The 21,251-nt window shown below is 42.4% G+C and overlaps 1 protein-coding gene across 4 annotated transcripts in view; it reads left to right on the plus strand.

The window, feature by feature from the left end:
* The window catches only part of foxo3b (forkhead box O3b), a 36,608-nt gene that overhangs the window by 1,887 nt on the left and 13,470 nt on the right, over positions 1 to 21,251 (plus strand). The window contains exons 2-4 of one of the 4 annotated variants that reach the window (XM_017712977.2): positions 1,463 to 1,586; positions 1,738 to 1,747; positions 1,874 to 2,387. In XM_017712977.2, the coding sequence (XP_017568466.2) occupies positions 1,553 to 1,586; positions 1,738 to 1,747; positions 1,874 to 2,387 (558 nt within the window). In that variant the 5' untranslated portion in view covers positions 1,463 to 1,552. Of the gene's footprint in view, positions 1 to 1,123; positions 1,587 to 1,737; positions 2,388 to 21,251 lie in introns of those variants that run through there. The other 3 variants (XM_017712979.2, XM_037537425.1, XM_037537424.1) reach the window with 3 other exon arrangements.

Raw genomic sequence — 21,251 nt, forward strand, 5'->3', positions numbered from 1 at the left:
ATTATTACCACGTCCACAGCTACATCAACTCACTTCATTGTTGCAGATGCCCATTATAAACAGACTCGACAGACTCCAGCCAAGCAAAACCATTACAACCTCTACCTGCTGCCTCAGCCCTTTCTCTTCATACAGGCCTAGGTGGGAACAAAGGAGCCAGAGAAAAGTGGTATAGAGGGTGGGGGAAGGGCTGATTATTTTGAAAGATACTGCAGAGGGGGGTAAAGAAAGCATTATATGAACAAGCACACAGTGACAGTTCAATACACAATATTAGTGACTTGCTATGTGATTAATGTCTGATGGTCACTGCTATTAGATCAGTATCTGGTTCCCAGTTACGTTATGCTGTTGAATACTGCACTATACGAACTCGAACCGCACTCAGGTGCAATCAACCGTTCATGAAATTAGCGTCGACGATTCATCTTGCTATCATTCACTGATGTACTGAGCGCGCAGGTGTAAAGGGGTGCGCGCGGGTTCCGTCACGTGCACCAGCAGCGCGTCCCCGTCCGTACCGCAGCGCAGCGCTGATAAACACATCTGGACGGGAACAAAGAGGTGCTACTGCTTTGATGGGTATGAAGAAAAGGAGGGGGGAGAAGGTGAGCGTAGGAATTCGTCACCTCGTCATCGCAAATGGGGTGACGTCATGTGTAGAAAAAAGGGGCGTGTTCGTTTGATCACACGGGATTAAAGGACTAATGTGGAGAATGGCAACGAAGCTCATGGCAGGACGGAAACAGAGAAGAGAAAACATTGTATAAACGTAGAACGGATAAATCTTCCCGATTTGATACAAACGAAGTAGAGCAATGCTTAGCAGTGAGATATATTACTAAGCTCATGGGGTGTCTATGATATGAAATGTACACAATCCATAAGAGTCCAAAGACATAAACGGTGTATAGTTTCATCATGAAGGCAGCACATGACATGCCTTCATTCTAACACAACTTGAACTATATTTGGCCATCCAAATGCACAGTGGCTTGTCTGAACATGCCCTTGTGCGTGCTTACTGTACTTTGGAGCTGTGGCCCTTTAAAAGGCGATCCCTTTTAAAGGTGGGGGTGGGGGAGGAGGAGTGGAGGTCTGTCGGGGTTAGCCTACATCTCCTTTTTCTCTCCACTCAGACCTTTGTAAGTTAGGTAGAAGCTGGTTGATTTCTGAAGGAAGACGCAGAATCTGACAGTACAAGATTAGACCGTGGGACTCAGCGAGGCACGAGTTTCTATTCCTGCTCGCTCGCTCTCTCTCTCTCTCTCTCTCTCTCTGTCTGTCTCGATGTTCAGTCAACTTCAGAAAGCAAGTGAAACGTCAAGGTGGAAGCCTTACGAGCACAGTGCTAGATCGCTTTTTAAACTCCGTCTGAATGACTTGAACCTGCTGTGACTTCGGTGCTGAATGGGTTTTTTCCTTATACGTGACGTTGTGGCTGGTGCTTTTTTCCCCGTAGTTGCATTACATCAGTGCTCGGACTGATCTCGAGTGCGACACGGAGCGGAGTGAGCTCTGAAGTGGGGAGGATCTGAACGGCTGCGGGTGAATGGTACATACAAGAGCTCATATATGCATCTACAGTTAAGTCATAATTACAGTAATATGGTCGTATGTGTGTATCGCATTGTGTAGCGTAGTCCAGTCAGCTACTGTAGTAATAATGTCCTGTATTGTAATTGCTTACTATTGCATTACGTGCTTACAGTGAGCGTCTGTTTTCTCCACATGCAGGACTGTTGAGGTAAAAGTGGCTTTGGTGTCTTCATCGTTACTGACTGCGGACGAGCATTCATGGAATTGGACTGCGACCGCGCGCATCTACCTGTGTGAGTTAAAAAGACCCTCGTGAATCTCTCTATCTATACAGACTCCGGAGCTCCTCGATGGCGGACGCGGCTTCTCCGGAGCCCACTCTGGATGTGGCCATCGACCCGGACTTCGAGCCCCAAAAGCGTCCGAGGTCGTGCACGTGGCCGCTGCCCGAATCCGTCTCAGTCAAGCCCGTAGCTGCCGATACGGACATCATTCCAGAAGAGGAGGATGATGAGGAGGACGGAGGCGCGATGGCCGTCAACGCGAGCATCAGCGATGGCGCGAGCAGCCCCGGTGCACCACCGGAGGCGAGCGCGAACGGAGGTCCGGCAACGCTGGGGGTACAGCAGCAGCAGCAAGCGGGGCAGCAGGGGCAACAGACGACCCCGCGCAAGTCGTCGTCTCGCCGGAACGCGTGGGGCAACCTGTCGTACGCGGACCTGATCACCAAAGCCATCGAAAGCACGCCGGACAAGAGGCTGACTCTGTCCCAGATCTACGACTGGATGGTCAGGAGCGTGCCCTATTTCAAAGACAAAGGGGACAGCAACAGCTCTGCTGGCTGGAAGGTACGATTTTGCCTCTCTCTCTCTCTCTCTTTATATATAGATAGATAGATAGATAGATAGATGTGTGTGTGTGTGTTGGCATGAGTAGTGAATAAAAAGAAACAGCAACAAGGAGAAGAAGGAGTAGAGGAACGCGTGTTCCTTGACAGGCGCGCGCACAAAAAAAGAGCACAGGGAATGCTTGTGCGCGTGACGCAGCCGCCGTTGCGATCCGGATGACGTCATATGTAAACAAAAACACATCCAGAAGCCAGAGGAGAACTAAAAAAAACTAATTAAAGCGGGGTTGGTAGGAACTGCTTCTTCAAGTCTGGGTAATAGCTGCTGTGCTCACAATAAGCAGTAACACCTTTTACCCAAATTAACACAGTGACAGAGGCACGAGCTTGTTCACAGTGGCCAAGCTCCATATTACCCATAGTTGGGCAGCCTTAGCGGTGCTGTTGCATTCACAACACAACACACACATATGCATATGTCTTACATAAGAGAGGACGGGGCGCAGGGAGCTGCCAAGTCTGTTGACTCGGGGTTTTGAATTGCGCTCAGAGTTTTGGGTTGCATAACAACTCGGGCGAGGTTCTGCTTAAGACAGGCCGTGCAAGACAGCACCTTGAGAGGGAATGGCATGGCCTCTCGCGCTCAGAAATCTGTGTGGTTTGTATGTGTGAGATGCTTGCCTGACACCTATGGCATCTAAATAGATAATGGAATGTGTGTGCATATTTTTTGATCACATGCTTTTAATATTTACTACTAATACACATTGAGAGACCTACGCCGAGAGATCTACGCTAGACTCCACTGTGTACATGTAATGAAGCATATGTTAAAAGTTTGTAGGTTCATGGTTTAGAACAAGATTTTCGTCTGAAAGCTGAAACCCCACAACTTCTCGAACTAGAGCGTGCACCTAAAGTGGCTTTCATTGCCATTTCTGGATGTTTTTTCAGTATTTACTGCTGCCACACAAATAAAAACCAGTGCCACCATAAAGTGTACTGAAGAATATGTGAAAAGTCTGTAGGTCCATAGCTTAAAACATATGATTTCAGTCTGAAAGCTAAAACCCCATGGCTCCTGCAACTATAAAGTGCGCCTAGAATAGCACGCGTCGCCATTTCTGGATGTGGAAAACCTGCCTGGCCTTGTTCCAATGAACTTTAGTGTTACTTAACCTCAGCCTTAAACACAGCCTGCCTTCCAGCACTGGCGCAGCTGATGCACGGCAGGACGTGCAGAGCACAACTTTCAGTCTGACTCTTATGCAAACAGGTTTGTGCTTCTACGCACAATTTTCAGGTTTCAGGTCTTAACGCAGTTTCGCTGGACGCTGGTGGCCACTGCTGTGCCCAATGCTTGACTGAGTTTGTGCCATTCATTTGTCTCAGGTTAATATGCCACCCCCTATGCCTCTTTGGAAAAGGGATTGTAATTTTAATGGGCCTTTTTTATGAAAGCTAGTGTGTTATTTTTCCACAGATGGCTGATTTGTGGTCGCCTCTGTACACTGTGCTGTCATAAGGGAGTGCAGGAAGTGGGGAGGGGGGGTTAACTATCAAGTGTTTTTTTATCAGTTGCTTCTCTTTTAGGAGACAGAATAAGTGTTTTTGATAAGCACACGTGAGCACTGATTCATCCTGCACAGCCTATTTAACAGAATGGGGAAGCATTAAGATCCTGACCAAGATCATAGGCTCTGCACCAACAGTACCAGCTTGTTTATTTCAACATATTCCACAATGAATATAAACAATATGACATCTTAATTTCTCATTCTATGTTCTGGTCACATTTGGGGATACAAAGATGCCTCTGATGTCCTTAGCATTTATTTCTCCATCCACGGCAAAAGGCATCTCAACCAGGCTGTATGTGGCACTGTACTGTCATAATTATGTGTCTGTATGAAAAAGTTGGTGTGGGATGTTGCTCTGGGTGTTGTAGAACATGTTCCTTCTTGGAACTGTTACAAAAGGTCTGGCCTTCCGTAATAGGAGGAGAAACAAACTGATGTGTTGGGGGATCTGTCTTTAGTTTAGCGTGTGATTGTGTCTTTGTATCCAATAATTGTACAAAGTGGCATAATAACAATCATTAATTACAGCAACGATATGGTATGACACACAGTAGGACAGGTCTGTATTGAAGTGCAGTAATTGATGGAGGTTTTTAGCAACATATTTATAGTGAGGTGATATACAAAGCAAAAGGAGACATAAATCATTGGCTTTGTACATAGTTGATATAAGATAAGCAATTGCAGATATGGCCACTGAAATTGTACAAGCCTTGCTGTCGGGAGTGGTCCCTGTCCTGACTAATGAGACTGCTTGGATGTCAGGAAGGACTTTCCTTTGTTCTTGTTATATCCACTGCAGTCGTAGAGGAGGGGGAGGGGACAGGACTGTCAGTGTAGGTGACATTGCTGCACCCACAACCTCCTAATCACCAGCACAACTCTGTGTAAGGGACAGGAGGGAAAAATAGAGGTTATACTCTTATGTTGTGGGCCACACCTATTCCACACCTAATTTTCTTGACTGATTTTAATTAGCCAAAGTTTTTTTTCCCCCAAAGCAACAGGTTTTATTTACTTTTTACCAAAAGCTTGTACTTTGTGGCCTACATTAAGGCACTGATATGAAATACCATAGGCTCTTCATACACTTTAAAAAGCTATGGCATATAGCAGTGGCATTCAAATGCGGCCCATGTACTTGGTTTAAACTGCTACATACAGATTGACTAAAATAAAAATAAATTGGCTGATTGCATGTTAGAATAATGGCTAATTCCAAGTGTGCACCCCTAGTGTACTGCAATAAATCATGCCAGGTTCCACCTCCTAATTGTGTGTGTGTGTGTGTTTCTCTGTGTTTAAATTTAAGTAGGATAGCCATCTTGAAAGGTTCCAGTTTTCCTGCAGGGATAGAGAGGGTGAGCGATATTTTATTGATTTATCATACCATTACAGTGTGCAGATCTTCGCTCCAGTGCCAAATTATCTACTCTACACCTTGTTCAAAGTCAGACGTTAAATTATTCACTGCTTTAAGTATTAATTCAGATCATTTCATTAATTTTTAAGGCCAGCTCCTTGGCTGAGGGTCAGATACAGTCTACGCTAAATCATTCCCTGCAGCAATAGCAAACTACACAGAGCTCTGCTTATTTTGGAATGTTTATACCTGTTATAGCTGAGCTGAGTTAAGGGAATACAAACACTGCTACTACTGTTTCATTTTGAATCAAACAGGCATTAAATGACACTATATGTTGGGTTATACTACCAACATTAACAATATGCAAGAAATCACTCAATCTCACTAGCAAGCTAGCTATCTTTGCAAGTGACCTAGGAGCTTAATATGGTTTAAAATTTGCCTTCACCCTCAAACCATGTAAACTATGTCCAATCAAACATTTTACCTCCAGATCATTGCAACAGTTGAGTTTAAATCTAGAAATTTTCTGGTTATGGTATGGACTCAAATAAGAGAAAGAGAGCAATTGTTTTCCTTCTCTACCTTCAAGAAAAAATGTTCTGTTTGATGTTTGTAACGAAGACTAGTGAACTCATGCTCAACTGGCTAAGCACAAATTAAGGGTTGGACTTATTGGCATTAAGCAGAAATGTGCTGACCTTTTTCACAACATGCAAGACAGATTTGTCTTTGCCACAACTGTCATGCTCAGTAAGAATTCAACAGATCTATCCATTGAAAGTTGCGAGTGGCCATGTTCTGTAACTGTGATGTTTATCGCTTGGTCAAAATAAACACCTACTCTTCTCCTAATATGCTGTTGGTGTCTGTGTTGGACTTGTACTGTTTAAGATCAAAGGAACGCAGAGGCTGGCCTTAAGTCTGCTTTGAGAATGGGCAGGAGCTGTGCCCGAGGGCTATTTAAAGTTTCTCCTGTAATCTTGTCATTGCCTAGTGGGCACAGGCTTCATCTGAAGGCTTCCACCACATTCACTAAACAGAACATCACACTGTTGGAACACACACCCACAAATGCAGAAAGCACAATAACAGTGCTTTAGAGGGGCAGAGACTGCACTAATGAGTCTTAAATGACTATTTTGTCCCCAGGACTGAAAAAGTGAGGGCTTGTATGCGTGTGTATTTGTGTAAACACAGGCCTGAGTTCTCTTGTATCATCTTGCTCTCAGAACCATAGCACTCTGCCTGATTCTTATGTGGTCCCTGTGATGGTGTGAATAATGTGTGCTTTCGTACTGTCATGTGATTGGTGGCTGGTTGCCATGGCTGCTTGTGTATTGGGTAAGGTCATGAGAGGGTGAGGAGGTTTGGGCACCTCACTGGCTGGTACTGTGGCCACAAAGCATATGTGTGAGCGTGTGTGTGTGTGTGAGTTAGAGAGAAAGAGAAAGAAAAGAATGAAAGAAAAGAAAGAAAGAGAGGGAATTGTTGGTATATGAGGTCACAGGTTGCGTTGCCAAGGAAACTCAGTGCCTAGGGCAGACTGACAGGTCGTTGTGACTGCAGTCTGACGAGAGTTACAGTGGGGGGAAAAAACGCCTTTACTTTCTGTTCCTCCTGTACTCTCTGATAAACATATGGCACAGAGGTCCAACCATGATAAACACATACAGACACACACACACCCTACCACAGGACTGTAAGAAACTCTGACATGTCATGATTATTTGACAGCCTTACGATCTGGCAGGCAGGGACCAAAGTCTGTATAAAATGCCTTCACTGTAGTAAAGGCATTTAAAAGCCATCCCCACTCTTTCTGTGCCCCAAAATAGCTTGCCATCCCCCTTCCAACTCCCTGAGATGCTGCAAGAAAGGTGTGTTGCCCCACAGCTCTGACCTCAGGCTTTTGAAAGTTTAATTTGCTTTCTTCCCAACCTGTCTTTTCCAATTATGGCTCTCTGCCTCAGCGTCAGCGCTGAGCAGGGGAAGCTAAATTGTTCTTGATTAAAAATTAATTGACTACAATAAAGCTAGCTTTCTGTGTCAGGAGCTCCAGGCCACACAGAGACGGCAGTGATGAAAAGAGACAGAGCTTTGTAGTGAAAAATGACTTCAGCAAAGGGGGAGAAAGAAAAAATGACACTCTTTAAGGATACCTCTGACTTATACATTCTAATTCATCTGTCTGTTGGACAATAAGGGAATAGCAGTTTCTGAGCAGGTCAAGCAATAATTACTGGCCCACTTGCCTTGACACAGATGGTTTATTTAGGTGTTTGGTAGTGAATGTACTTGCTTTCGATTAGCTTCACTATTAGGTTCATTACCTTATATTATTGCTAGTTTGTGGTAGTTTTGAGTCTTGTGGTTGTAGTTTAGGGAGTCTGAAGCAGTTTGAGCTATAACTAAACTCTAATGTGTTCAAAGCTTGCAATCTCTGTCCCTTTCTTTCTCTCTTCCTTTTGCTAACTGATGTCCTTGAGTGCTCTGTCTTCTCTTTTCAGTATGACAGGTCTTGTGAGAGCCAGTGCGTATATGTGTAGCAATATATTGTCTATTAAAATCCCCTTAATCATGATAACACACCGCTTTGAGCGGCTTAATGCTTTATAAAGTAGCAACAAAGTACGAAATAAAAATGATAAAATATGCAAACGGTCAAATAAATAATTTAATTAACTAAAAAAATACAGTAATTGCTTTTCCTTTGTGGTATTGTATAGGACAGTGGTTCCCAATCCTAGAGGCAAGACACTTTTGGAGTACCGTGCTGCAAGAAAACCTGACCCACCTCATGAAAGGCTTGACAATTAGCTGATGAGCAGATTCCAGTGTGTTAGCTTAAAGCACCAAAGTTAGCAGAGCATTGGGTCCCCATGACTGGGATTAGAAACCACTAGGCTAGGAGGAGGATCTTACGATTTCTAGAGTTGGAGATCCGGATCAGTGACAATGGACTGATTAAGCAGGATCGCCAGCCAGTCATCATCTCTGTCCCACCTAAACTGGGCACAAGTGCAGCTCTGTGGCCTAATCACCCTTCAGACAGGATAAAGATACAGTGTGACCTTCTTGAGAAGGGCTGAGCTAAGCAGAGTTGGACAGAGAGAACAATACTGTGAATTGGATGATTGATGGTATTTGTGCTGTTTTCCCCAACCTTGGTTTACACTGGTTTGGCCCTTGAGGAATATTTCATTTTCTGTTTCTGTGTTTTTTTCAGCTCAATGTTTACTAAAACCCTGTTCCCTGGCAAGTCTGCAATATTCATGTTCTTTTCTTTTCCTGGGTCAGCAGCCAGTCCTCTATGGGTGAAATCCACTCCTTGACTAAACAAATGGCTGTTTAATTTTATTCGAAGAGACCGCATGCAAGTATGAATTTTGTTAGTCAAAGTTACAATGTGTACATGACCTCTTTTCAAGATCTAGGGCAAAAGTGGCCCTTTACACTCAGAGAAGGCATGTTCTTTGCTGGTCGCTGGACATCCATCATATTCCACTGTAGGACCAAGTAGGACCAACACAACCAGTCAATTTCCCAGACATCAAAGCTTAATCCTTACTTTCATACTCATAGAGGGCCAGAAGCCATGTCAAAGTGGAGAGTAGCTCTGAAGAGACCCCCAATAATAGCCCTCTCTAATGATTATGTACGCCATGAAGTTTCATTACAAGCTCTGCGTGTGTGCCATTATGTGCTCATGCATTTACGAGGATTTACAGTAGGCCAGAAAGATTAATTAATTAAGCTGCCAAATCATAGTTTGCAGGCAATCAATGTGCAAACTCTTATATTATTAGCATGTTACCCAAAGCAACAAAACCTGACAAGAGCTAACAGAGTAAAAAAGTGCCCTTTTATCATGTTGACTGAAGCATTTCGCTAAGAAAAAATGCTATGTAGAGTTGCCTGCTTTTTAGACATTAGAGAAAATGTAAGTTAACTTAAACCATAAAGTTAAATATTCAGTTATTATAGTTATTGTTAACTATAAGTTATTTGGTAACTACTGAAGGCTCTAAATGACTTAGCACCCGCTTACATCACAGAGTGTCTGTCTGTTGATGTTCTAACACGTGATCTTAGATCTGCCGATACTGCCCTTCTGCAAACATCATCTGTTAAATACAGAAAACTTGGAGAGGCCTTGTTCCGTTATTATGCTTTTAAACTGTGGAATTGAATTTCATCTTTTATTTGACAGTCAAGCTCAGTGCACACTTTTGAGAAACATCTAAAACGTATCTTTAATTTAGTATTTAGTTAAAACTCTACTCGTGGTTGTGTAGTATTTATCTCTCTTTTTTTTATAGGATTCTAAATAAATACTTATAATTTCTTGCATTACTGTTAAGCTTTGTCACCTGACTATGTACATGAGCTGCCACTGACATGAAAAGTGCTATATGAATAATAATAATTATTATTAATATGAAACTAATAAATAGTAAAGAATTGACAAGTGGACTACATACAGGACCTTGAAGCAAGGGCGAAACTGCATTATTCAGCATTTTATTTATCTTTTTTATTCCCTATTGCTTTATTGCTGTCTCTCTGATAACAAAAATGTACCTTAGAACTTTTTTTCGTAGTGACAGCATGCTGCATGACTCAGCAGTTGCCCAAAGCCTCATCTTTTTGCATGTTCTGAATGAGAGGCCAGGCAGGGGTTGAAGCTCTGCAGGTTGCGAGGGTCCATGATTAGCATGTGGCAAATGTGTGTACAGAGGCCATCCCCCCTGCATGCTATCAGTGGCCGTTTATCACTATTCTCTACGCGTTTAGTGTTTGCACACCTGTCTTTATGGTGACCCTCAGGGCAGCTCTGATGACATGACTGTCAAGGGAGGGCTGTGGGCAGGCGCTCGAGGAAAGTGCAGGCCAGAGCGCTGACGCTGCACTAACTAAGTAAAGTTTCAGTGCCTGTTCAGGATCGCTCAGAGTGGGCAGACAGGTTTGCGCCTGTAACCCTATTGGCACCTCTGACACACATTTCTTATCTCCAACTACAGTCTGTAGTGTGGTTAGATCTGTATATTTTATTTGCTTTTGTCCAGTTTCCCTCCGTCCACCCTCCCCCACTCTCTCTCTCCCGTCTCATGTACATTACAGTGTTTATGGGGGCATGAAATCGCTCCAGAGCTCCAAGCCAACTCGTGCACTGACTTACTTATACTGTTATCGCTCTATCTCGCTCTATTTTGTTCCTCTTTCCAGCCCGTCTGCTTTTTCCTGTACCCACTCAAAGTCAATGGCTGACTTTCACACTTTTTCATTAGTCCTGCAATTTCAACCATTAAAACAGGGACGAAGAATCTTTTGTTATAAACTTATTACCTTATCTCTGCTGATTTTGTTGCTCTGTCATCCAAACAACTGCAAAGTAGGGTGAAGGATAAGATCGCCAGTAATGATCCACAACAATCACTGGCAAATTATGTCAGCATGTGGTATAGTGAAACAGCCTGGATAGTAATCTAGCTGCCAAAAAAAGCTTGTTTTGTGAGACACCACATATTCCTCAGGCTGCACTCATTTTTTTTCCTCCCACATTTTTCTCTGCTTTTTTCCCCACATCTTAGTATCCCAGATTTGTAAGCTGACACACACTTTAGCTGTGTGCTCTTTTTCTCTGTATACTTAGTACTAAACAGCACAGTAAGCAAATAAATGAATACATAAATAAACAAAAGACCACTTAATCACTGGTGTGTGTGTGTGTGTGTGTGTGTGTGTGTGTGTGTGTGTGTGTGTATGTGTGTGGTGGGTGTCTGAAGGGAGGCCCTGATTTGGCTGTCATGTTACAGTCTCTTCTTCTACCTTTTCTTTCTTTCTGTGAGGGGCCCAGTCAAGGGTTACATGGGGTGACAAAGAGGGGCCCCTCGCTTTCTTTTCTTCTTCCCTTGTTTTATCCCTTTTTCTCCTTTTCTTTCAGGTTCACATGCTGTCCATGTATAGCCTGGGGGAAACATACAGTCTGGACCAATATGGCCCATTATAGCCCAGTATAGCATCTGTTAATAAGGCAGAGTGCATTCTCAGCACTTTCTTCTCAATTTAGTTGTAGCCAGTACTACAGCACTACTCATTTGTGCGTGTGTGTGTGTGTGTGTGTGTGTGTGTGTGTGTGTGTGTGTGTGTGTGTGTGTGTGTGTGTGTGTGAACCCCTACATAACATCCTCCCACCTTGGGAGGAACCAGGCTCACCAGGGGGGACCCATCCTCCTCTGGTCAAACTACCTACAAGTGATTATATATGAGAACATCAGCGTAGGGTGGGCAGCTCATCCAAGGCAGGTGGTGGGAGCTGGGGCATGGGCAGCTGGTCTGAAGTGGGTAGCAGGAGGGCTCAGCAGTCAGTCGTCCTTCAGTGTCCAGCCGGACATATGGGTGATTGTATACTCGGAAAGAAAGCAGGTACAGGCCTGAATGCTGGCATGTTCTCAATCTACTTAGCCACTTGGAAGGGAAAGGTTAGTGCAAAACAATACAAAGCTTTTTTTTTACTGATCTTCTTGATTGTACGATGAAAGGTTTTTTGCTTATGGCAATGAGTTTTAATGAAAATTATGTAAATCATATGCTATGGCCGTCACAGTCATCAGATTTCAACCCAGTTCAACACCTATGGGAGGTTTCTCCACCACTATTATCGAAGTCTTGCAGAGGCTTGTAGAATCTATGGCGAGGCACACTGAAGCTGTTCTGCATGCTTATGATGACCAAATACCATACTAAGACACTTTGGCTTTTCCTCTCATATATTTTTAATTCTGATGACAAGATTTGATTTGATAACGAAATAAGCCCCAACAATCAGTAATACAGCTATACATTTTGATATCCAGTTAGTGGTTGATATCCAATACCGATACTGTATTGAAATCTTAACAGAAGAGAGAAATAGATGAAAAAGTTGGGGAAGGGGGGTAACATGATCATCAGTCCAATGGGACTGGATTATTATCTTGCTGGTGACACCACTACTTGCTTGAGAAGTCTTTTAATCTGATTAGTTTATGGTATGTGTGTGCATGTATTTGCATATGTATGTGCGTATGTGTACAGGGTATATACAGGACTGCACTCATGTTCAATGACATGTACCATATGTACAGTATGTCTGTGTCCTTGCACTCGCACAACCTCCAACATAGCAAACATTCAGGCTGTCCTCGCTTTTCTCACACACAGACACACATAACTCCCTCTCTCTCTTTCAGCTCGGCTCCGTAAATATGGGTTAGTGTGCCTTTTCCCGTCTCCTTCCCTTTGTTTGTTTTACTTTTCCCTTTCTTCCACCCAGTGTCTCTTTCCCTCTTTTTCCCCCCTCTTCCTGCAGCTGTGCAGAGGGATCCAAGGTTTTTCCATAAGAACACAAAAGCACAGCAGCCACAAAAGCACACAACCCACTGCCACCTCGGCTCACGACTTTGCTGTTTTTCTGCTTCTACACAGAGGTGCTTTGTGAGCCACGGTTATAGCGTGTTAAATAGTAGGTCTAATGTATCTTTATTAGCAGAGAATGTCTGCACACCAACTGTACATTCTAGGTGGGGGATGTACTAAGCTCTATGTGCTGCTCTGTACAGATTTCACTAGTGTGAATGTAATGCTGCTGATGTATGAGGATTAGCGATGTAAACTTGAGGCTTAGTCAGGTGCCTGGTCATATGAGCTCAGGGGGTGTGTGTGCATGCATGCGTGTGTGAGTGGGTGTATGTATGTGATTACACTGGGTAGAGCAGTCAGTGTATCATACATTAATCTGCTACATTTCATTACATCTGCTACACCATCACACCTAGCTATCATACACTGAAAAAAAGTAATGCATCCAATTTACTTGACTGAAATATCTACGTTCATACTGCAAACAGAAAGTAGAAATTAGTAGATACAGACAGCAAAGTAGATACTGAGGGAGGCTTTATCAGACCAGTCTTTATCATGCACCACATAAGCTGATAAGGCTGAAAAAAAGACTGATGATTTCATATGAACTGTCAATGACCTTTCTTAACTGAGTGTTTATGTAGGGGTAGGTTATTTGGTAAAAATATATCTCGATACTTAAAACATTTTATACATGTCACAATATTTTTAACTAGACAGAAAGCACTATTAGTGCTCTGCTACACTGAATCTAATTAAATAGGACTAATTATGTTCTCTTGTTAATGAAACATGCACTAGGTCAGTGTTATTGAAGGACTGACGATACTGTCCACCTCCATTATCTGTTTATATGTACAACAGATGTATCTTTGCCTAGTATGAGTATTTATGTGTCTGATTCTGGTGCAGACCACAGACCAGGAAATTAAAAAAAAAAAAAAAGAAAGAAAGAAAGAAAGAAAAAGAAAACCAAACTCTTGGACATGGTACTGAAACCAGTCCTTCTCCTTAGTTTGCATTGCTGAAAGATGCTTCTCCTGTAATTAGAAAGTTCAGCCAAAAAGGGAGGGGGAGGTGATGAGTTCAGGACAGTGAAATTGTGTGGCTGTGATTGGCAAGGAAAGGGCACGGCCCCAGGCCTCTGTGTTAATCTTTCCAAGAGAGTGGTCTAGTCATTAGCACGTTGCATTAGCGTCTCCCTGTTCTGGCTTACAATCAGCTCCATTTAGTTCTGTCATCTGAGCTCTGAGAAACTCTCGCTCTCTTTTTCTTTCTTTCTCTCTGTTACTAAGCCAACCGTCCGCCCTCTTTCCGTGCCCGTCCTTTTCTCTCCTTTGAGAAAGACTCTCTTGCTTTCAGTCTCTTTCTGCCTGATAACGGCAAAACTGTACGGAGACTACAAGAGTGTGAGCTGAGGAGAGCCCGCGCTATTGGCTGGGCAGCACTCCTCCCCCACGTGTGATTGGCCCGAATGTTCAGTGGGGCACTCAATCAGTGCAGTGGAAGTGTATGTAGGTCAGTGTGTAGTGGGGTTGCTTAGAGTGTGTGTGTGTGTGTGTGTGTGTGTGTGTGTGTGTGTGTGTGTGTGTGTGTGTGTGTGTGTGTGTGTGTGTGTGTGTGTGTGTGTGTGTGTGCGCGCGCTGTGACCGTGTACCCTGGCAGCCCTCCAGCTCACTCCTTCAGAGTAGAGGAGAGGGGGGAGGGAGAGAAAGAGAGAAGCACAGAGGAGAGAGTTGACTGAGAGGCCTCCTACACTCTCCTTGTAACTCACAGAGCAATAAAAACACACCAATCCTTAATTCCTTTTTACTGACTTACAGTATAATTGAAGCTGCCTTTGCAATGCAGGAAATCTCACTGTAATTTCAGTTTCATGGACAACTAAGTCTCATGGTCATGTCAACAAAGCGAAATGTATCTTGTGCAGATGTCTGTGTCTCACAGGGCAACAAATAAATATACTGGTCTTTCATTCCTCATCACTGACTTACAGTACTGAAGCAGCTTTTGCAGCAGTTTTCCCATACTGAAAAATTTCAGAGTAATTTTTGTCTCATGCTGAATTAAGCCTCTTGGACATGCCAACAATCCAAAGTGTGTCTTGTTGCGAAGAGTGTATGTGTGTAGAACAACTGCCTGTTACTATGATGACAGGTCAAACGAACTTGCTGTGAAAATGTCTTGTGTTGTGATGCTATATTTTTGCTATATCTCCCACCCCTATGTGTTGTGCAGCCCTAGTTAGAGTTTTGAATTTTGAGGGTGGGTTGAATAGAAAGAGGAGGAAAGGGCTTGGAGAAGACTGCAGTAGAACAGTTCCATCTCCGTGGAGAGTCTGTGCCCTAAAAATGCCCTGTCTGCTTTAGTACTCACTGGTTTTCACATAGTTCTAATTGAAAGTGTAGAGAGCAGCTATTCCTCTATTTTTGGAGAATCAATGAACATACTCGAATGAATAACCTTAAAACCCTTGCTAACACACACACACACACACACACACACACACACACACACACACACACACACACACACACAGCTTGCCACTGTAGTAAACTTCAGCTGGATACCTCTCTGGTATCATCAGACAGTGGTTGTCTAGCCTGAAAGCCAGACGGCCAGACTAAACACTTATGAGTGTTGTCGTCACTGCACTTTACAGTGAACAAACTCTAAAAGCAAACACACACACACACACACACACACATGCACACTCTCAGCTACACACCCTAAAAGCCTGTGATAGCACACAGTGTTCTGCAAATGAATTATTCACTGATGGTAGACTCAGTACCATCAGTTTTTACCCAGATTTCATACAGCTCACATATGTACAGCTTAAGAAGTATCTTCAAATGTACCCAAGTGTCAACAATCTGTCAGACATTTAGCTTCTTTTGAGAAGAGAATATGAAGCAGTTCGAAATGTACATTCCCTGCATCATCATGTACTTGATTTAGCTCACTACAACGATAATTATTTGCACCTCAGCAGTTTCTCTATTCAATACTACTGATTAAATGTGTCTTATTCTGGAATATAACTGTGCTATAAAGTGCTAAAATCAACAGCTGGAAATGAGTCTTTAAAAATAAGAAAATGTATTTTTCTCATTTATAATTTTTATTTTGTGTGATAGAGAGAGAGAGAGAGAGAGAGAGAGAGAGAGAGAGAGAGAGAGAGCTTAAGAGAGAGAAAGTTACAGACACGGAGAAATACAACAACCCTTTTTTGGCCTCAACTCTACTGTGGTTTCATTTTTTTATGTATTTTAATTCTAAATTATGTATTTATGTCATTATGAATTATGAGAATAACTAAACGTTTTTTATACCTCTATAAATCCAAACAACAAACATATGAAGGGTTCAATTCTTTGCACAGACCTACTTATATAATGTCTTGGAGTAAAACTAAATGTAATTTGCTTCCAACCAAAGTGTCACCATTAGCTGACATAACATGAAGTCATGTGTGAAACCTGGGTTTGAAAACTTTTAATCTAATCAGAGCACTTGATTGATTTTAACAGTTTAAATAATTCATTATGAAGATCACAGCAGTTATGTATTACAAGTATCAGCAGATAGCTAACCTACTATACCTTAGGCAGACACATAAGCCATTTATGGCTACAAAAGCAATGAAGATGCAGAACTTTTCAACTTTCTAGTGGCACATGGCTCAGAGCGGTTTCTCAGTCGGTCACAAAAACCACCAAAGTCCTCTTAAGCCATGGTGTGAGAAGACTATATTTACACAGGTATTAAGCTCACACATTTGAACACACAGAAAGAGCCAGTCAGTCAAGGCACACCTTTAACACCCTAATGGACAAGCAAGTTTATCTCCATCAGAGCCGATGGGCAAAGAGGAACTAAATGACAAACATACATCAACCTTTCGTTAGTTCACTAGAGTCTCGTGACCTGACCACTTCTGGCTGTCTGGAAGCAAAATATATACATTTCCTTTTTCCACTGGCTGTTTAAAACAACAGTGACTCAGCTATTGCTCTGGGAGCACCTTGGGTGTACATATGTAATGTTATACAGCTAACATAGATGGGTTTGACTGGAGAAGATTTGTGAACTGAATGGGTAATTTATACCTCCAAGAGAGTATTTGTTTTTTATTGAACACTTGTCCAAGTATTTATAATATGCTTTTAAGTTTGGTATTATGTGAACTATTCTATATATGTCTTTTTGGTGTTTGTGCAAGATCAGGTCATTTTAGATCTTTCCCAGTTCTTTACAACTGAATCAGAGAAGACAGTAGACCAAGCAGGCAGGTTAAAAACTGCATTTAAGATTTTGCCAACCTGCATTCTTACTAGATTCCATTTCTGGGTATGTTTGTGTGTCTGTTAGAGCAAATTACACACTCACAAAGGGATCAACACACACTCACTCACATGCACACATAAAATTAAATTCTAAGAAAAGTACAGTTGTGATTTGCGAGTCCTCAGGGATGGCGCAAGAGTGTGTTACAAGGGCTGATGTGTGGGAGCAGGTTGTCATGCAGGTTTTTCAGGTCATCTAAGAGCTGTGGCCTGCTCTGCTTAGCTCAAATGTTTAGCTTAGACATTTGTGAGTGCCTTGTGATTTTGCATAAATATTAACAATGACATGCCTTCATTTAATGAGTCATGGACTGGCTGCAGACCCTTTTTCCAGTCCCCTCCTTTCACGTCACATGAATGCTAACATACACGTACATACATTGTGCATGGAGGTCCGGGGCCTCATCCATTCCTTTCAGGAAATTTCCAAAGAAAAGAGTGAAGCTCCACCAGAGTGCTGGCCTGCATGAGTGTGTAACCATTCTGGCATCATTCCAGCATAAGAGAGTGTGGGTGTGTGTGGATGCTCTGGCACCGTGCCAGTGAGCCCCACACAGAAGAGAGATAGTTACTGGCGAGCTTTTGTTAAGGGTTTTACCACTGAAATGCCCTTTAGAGAAGTCACCTAGTCAAATGAAGAGGGGGGGGGGCGGGGGCAAAGAAATAAAAGAGAGAATGAAGCAGGTTTTGAAAAAGAACGAGAAAAAGCTAACTGAGCATACGATAGCTAGATTTGCAAGCATCTCTGAAGCAGTGCTGTTGCTTTCAAAGTACATTTTGTTCTACATCTCAGTAGTCAATATGGAGCAGCTTTCAGTACTAGTCTTCAAAGTATTGTTTGGTGGTTTCAAAAGACCTGCAATAATATTACGTCTAGGTATCCTAATTGAAGATCAGGAGCCACTGACAGTTATTCATATCATATACCTAAATCATAATGAACCAATCAAATATTAACATTTAATGGTTTTCTGGCTACAATACTAGTTACAAGTTACAATACAAGTTTTACAGGAACTGTTGATGTTTGCTTTGTGGGAGCTTTGTGGGAACATGTGTGATACGTGACTTATGTGGTAAAGTAATAACTAAATCTATCTGCTGCATCTGTAGTGTATGGTTGATTAGCATAAGTAGTATTTGACTGTGGTAATCTACTGTACACTACAGATGTGGTTGGGTAAAGATCATGTTGAGTATTTAGAATATTGCGCATGGGTTAGATGTGTAGAAAAGAGCACCTAGTGCCTGTGGCAGTGTAGGTGCGTGTGGACTCGAGTGAGGTCAGGACTGTAATACTCTAATGGGCTTTAGGTAAGGGTGAGTAAATTGTGGATGCCACTGTGTCGATGTCCTAAGCAGAGACAATTATACTTAGCGGCTTTAGTTTCTATTGTGAGATTATTTTCCTGTTGTGTACTTGTATGCACACATAACTAACACACATACGGTACCAAGACTGTAAGGTAGTATGGTGAAAGAGATAAAGACAGCGAGGCAGGAAAATCAATAGTTGACTGAGAAGAGGGGTTGAGTGTTAGTGTATGCGGTGGGTTTCAGTGGGTTTCATCATGCCTCGGAGCTGCTTTACTGAGAATGTGGCAAAGCCCTGCATGCCTCACAGAGCCAGAACAAAGACACCGAGAAGGAGAAATAGAGAATTAAAAAAAAAAAGCAAAAGGAACAGAATGAAAAAGTGACAAATCTGAGCATCTTGTCTGACATACAAAGAGAGATTCTGTGTTACCGCACCAAGCTGTAACCCAAAAAGATGTGCGGTGTCCCAGCAGCAGGGAGCCCATGGGTCACCTGTGTTTGTTTGCTCTTGTTGTTTATTGAGTTGTTGTTGTTCTGCCAAAGCTTTGCCAGTGTTAGATTGGCTTGCAAGAAACATAATGTAACAAGCTTTTCAATAAGCTTTAGTTGGTTACAGGCTACCGCGACTGCCAGGTAGAGGGAGAAAGAGTAAGTAAAGGGGATATAGAGACGTGTGTGATTTCTTTCACAAAATTATATAGCCCACGTATGCATTCACTGAAGAACTGTGCATTTCAGGACAGGGTACTGTACAATCATGTGACCTTGACCTTGTTGGTATACCCCTAGATATACTTCTTAAGGTATTCCTCTATAGTTATGTATGCGTGTTTGTGTGCCACATTGCAGAAGTAGGTCACACGGTCACAGAACAAGTATTTCCCCAAAGGGAATGCATTACAGTGTCTCAGCTCAGTTAAAGGCACAGGAGCTATTGTATGTACAGTATGTGTTGGAGCGAATATGTGCCTTTCTTTCTTTTACCTCACACTACCACTCATCAGCAGAAACAGGAAGTCATGTGACTTGAAAGTTGAGGGGGGCAGGAACTAAAGGGGGGGGGGGGGGCATGGTGAGAATTGCTGCTACAGCAGAAAATCCCGTGACACACTTTCTGCTGCGACTCTGTCTGATCCCCTTTTCACTTTCTATCACGGGCCTCATATTCCAGCTTTCTACTACAGCGGTACATGATAACACAATAACATGGAAAAGGGTGGAGGCGAATTCTCTTTTGCAAACTTTTCAGCAAACTTTTTTAAAACAATGAAATTATGTGTCTGTGGGCTGGCTCAGCCTGTACTGGTGAGCTCAGCAAAGTGCTCACACACACACATAGTGCTACTGTTCAGCACTGATAAGGCTATGGCGCAGTCTCAACAGTCACAGTGAGGTCATTTTTAAAAGGGCAAAACCAGTCAGAGCAAACAGTTGTGATGACCCATTGAACTTTGATCCTGAACACTGGCAGGTCAAAACCACTATATGTCACTGTGTGTACCTTGTATGTTCATGTATGAGTTACAGCAATTGGACATACAGCAATGCAAGTATTTTTCAGAGAACTTTTCCTGGCCCCTTAAGACAGCTGCATTTTCATTCTTTGCTGTCTGTCCTTCTTCTTCGATGCACACACGCACAGGAAAATAAAGCAGAGCAGGCCCTTCCCTTAATGGAGCCCAGATGGGCACAAGGGGAACAAACACACACACAAGATCTGAGCCAAAAACCTAGTCACGTCACAGCCTCTCTGAGTTTACAGCTACAACAGCCTATAACATTACCTAGCTACAGTACAAAAAGTCAGAAAACACCCTTCAATTATTTAATTTCCTGTCAAAATGGCCATTAAGTACAAGTTACTTGTTTTTCAGCATCATAAAAGAAAGCAGAAGTCATATATTTAACACAAAATTATACAGACACTTCAACTACTACATATTTCCAGTAGTCAGTAAGTCTATCCTTCGCCTTTATTACACCTTCCATTTTTTCAGGAGACTTCAAATGAACCTGCAGAGATATTTTTACACAACTCTTAAGTTCAGTCTTAGAAGTTGATTGCATTTTATGCTTTTCATGATCTAATCAATTCCAAACATTCAAAAGGTTGAGTTTCTTGCTCTGGGCTGGCCAGTCTATTGTTCTGAGAACACCATTTGATATGCCGATTCTTTTTTTAGTCTATTTCCTTTTCTCTGTAACAAGTTGTTTACATTCTTTCAAACTTTTATAATGTCATATATAAATAACTTTTAGTAGTGGCCTTTTTGACTGAAAGTGAAATAAAATGAAGGGTGGTCTCTGACTTATGTACAGTAATGTACGGTGCCCTATTTACTGACAGAAAATTGATGTGATCACTGAAACAAAATACCCACTAATTCTCAGACTTCCTCTAAGCAGCAATGTAATAATTAAATATCATGGAACATTTCTGCCAGAATCACAAAAAATCACTTGCATTTGGCCAAACAATGCCTTATGAGTCAATTACTAAAGTCCAGAGCACACCGACCTAGCATTTTCCAAGAAATGCTAACAAATCCAAACATCTGGTTGGTGTGCCATACCAGCATGATTGTTGCGAGACTCTAGAAAGGTCTTGCCTCTGCAAAGTTCTCTCTGTTCCACACTGCTTGTCATGTCTAATTCTGGACCAGTGCAAAGACCAGAATGCACTGATCCAACAGACAACAACATTCTAATGTTGACATGTTGTTTAAGAATGTTTAGAAAAAGAACTGGTAAACAGAATGAATCAGTGTGAAAGGGAGAGAACCTTCTGGAACAGAGGGAAATTGAAAAAAACATTCTATAATGTGAATGGGGGAGTGTCTACAGTC

Source organism: Pygocentrus nattereri, chromosome 4 (genome assembly GCF_015220715.1).
Source record: "Pygocentrus nattereri isolate fPygNat1 chromosome 4, fPygNat1.pri, whole genome shotgun sequence".
NCBI lineage: Eukaryota > Metazoa > Chordata > Actinopteri > Characiformes > Serrasalmidae > Pygocentrus > Pygocentrus nattereri.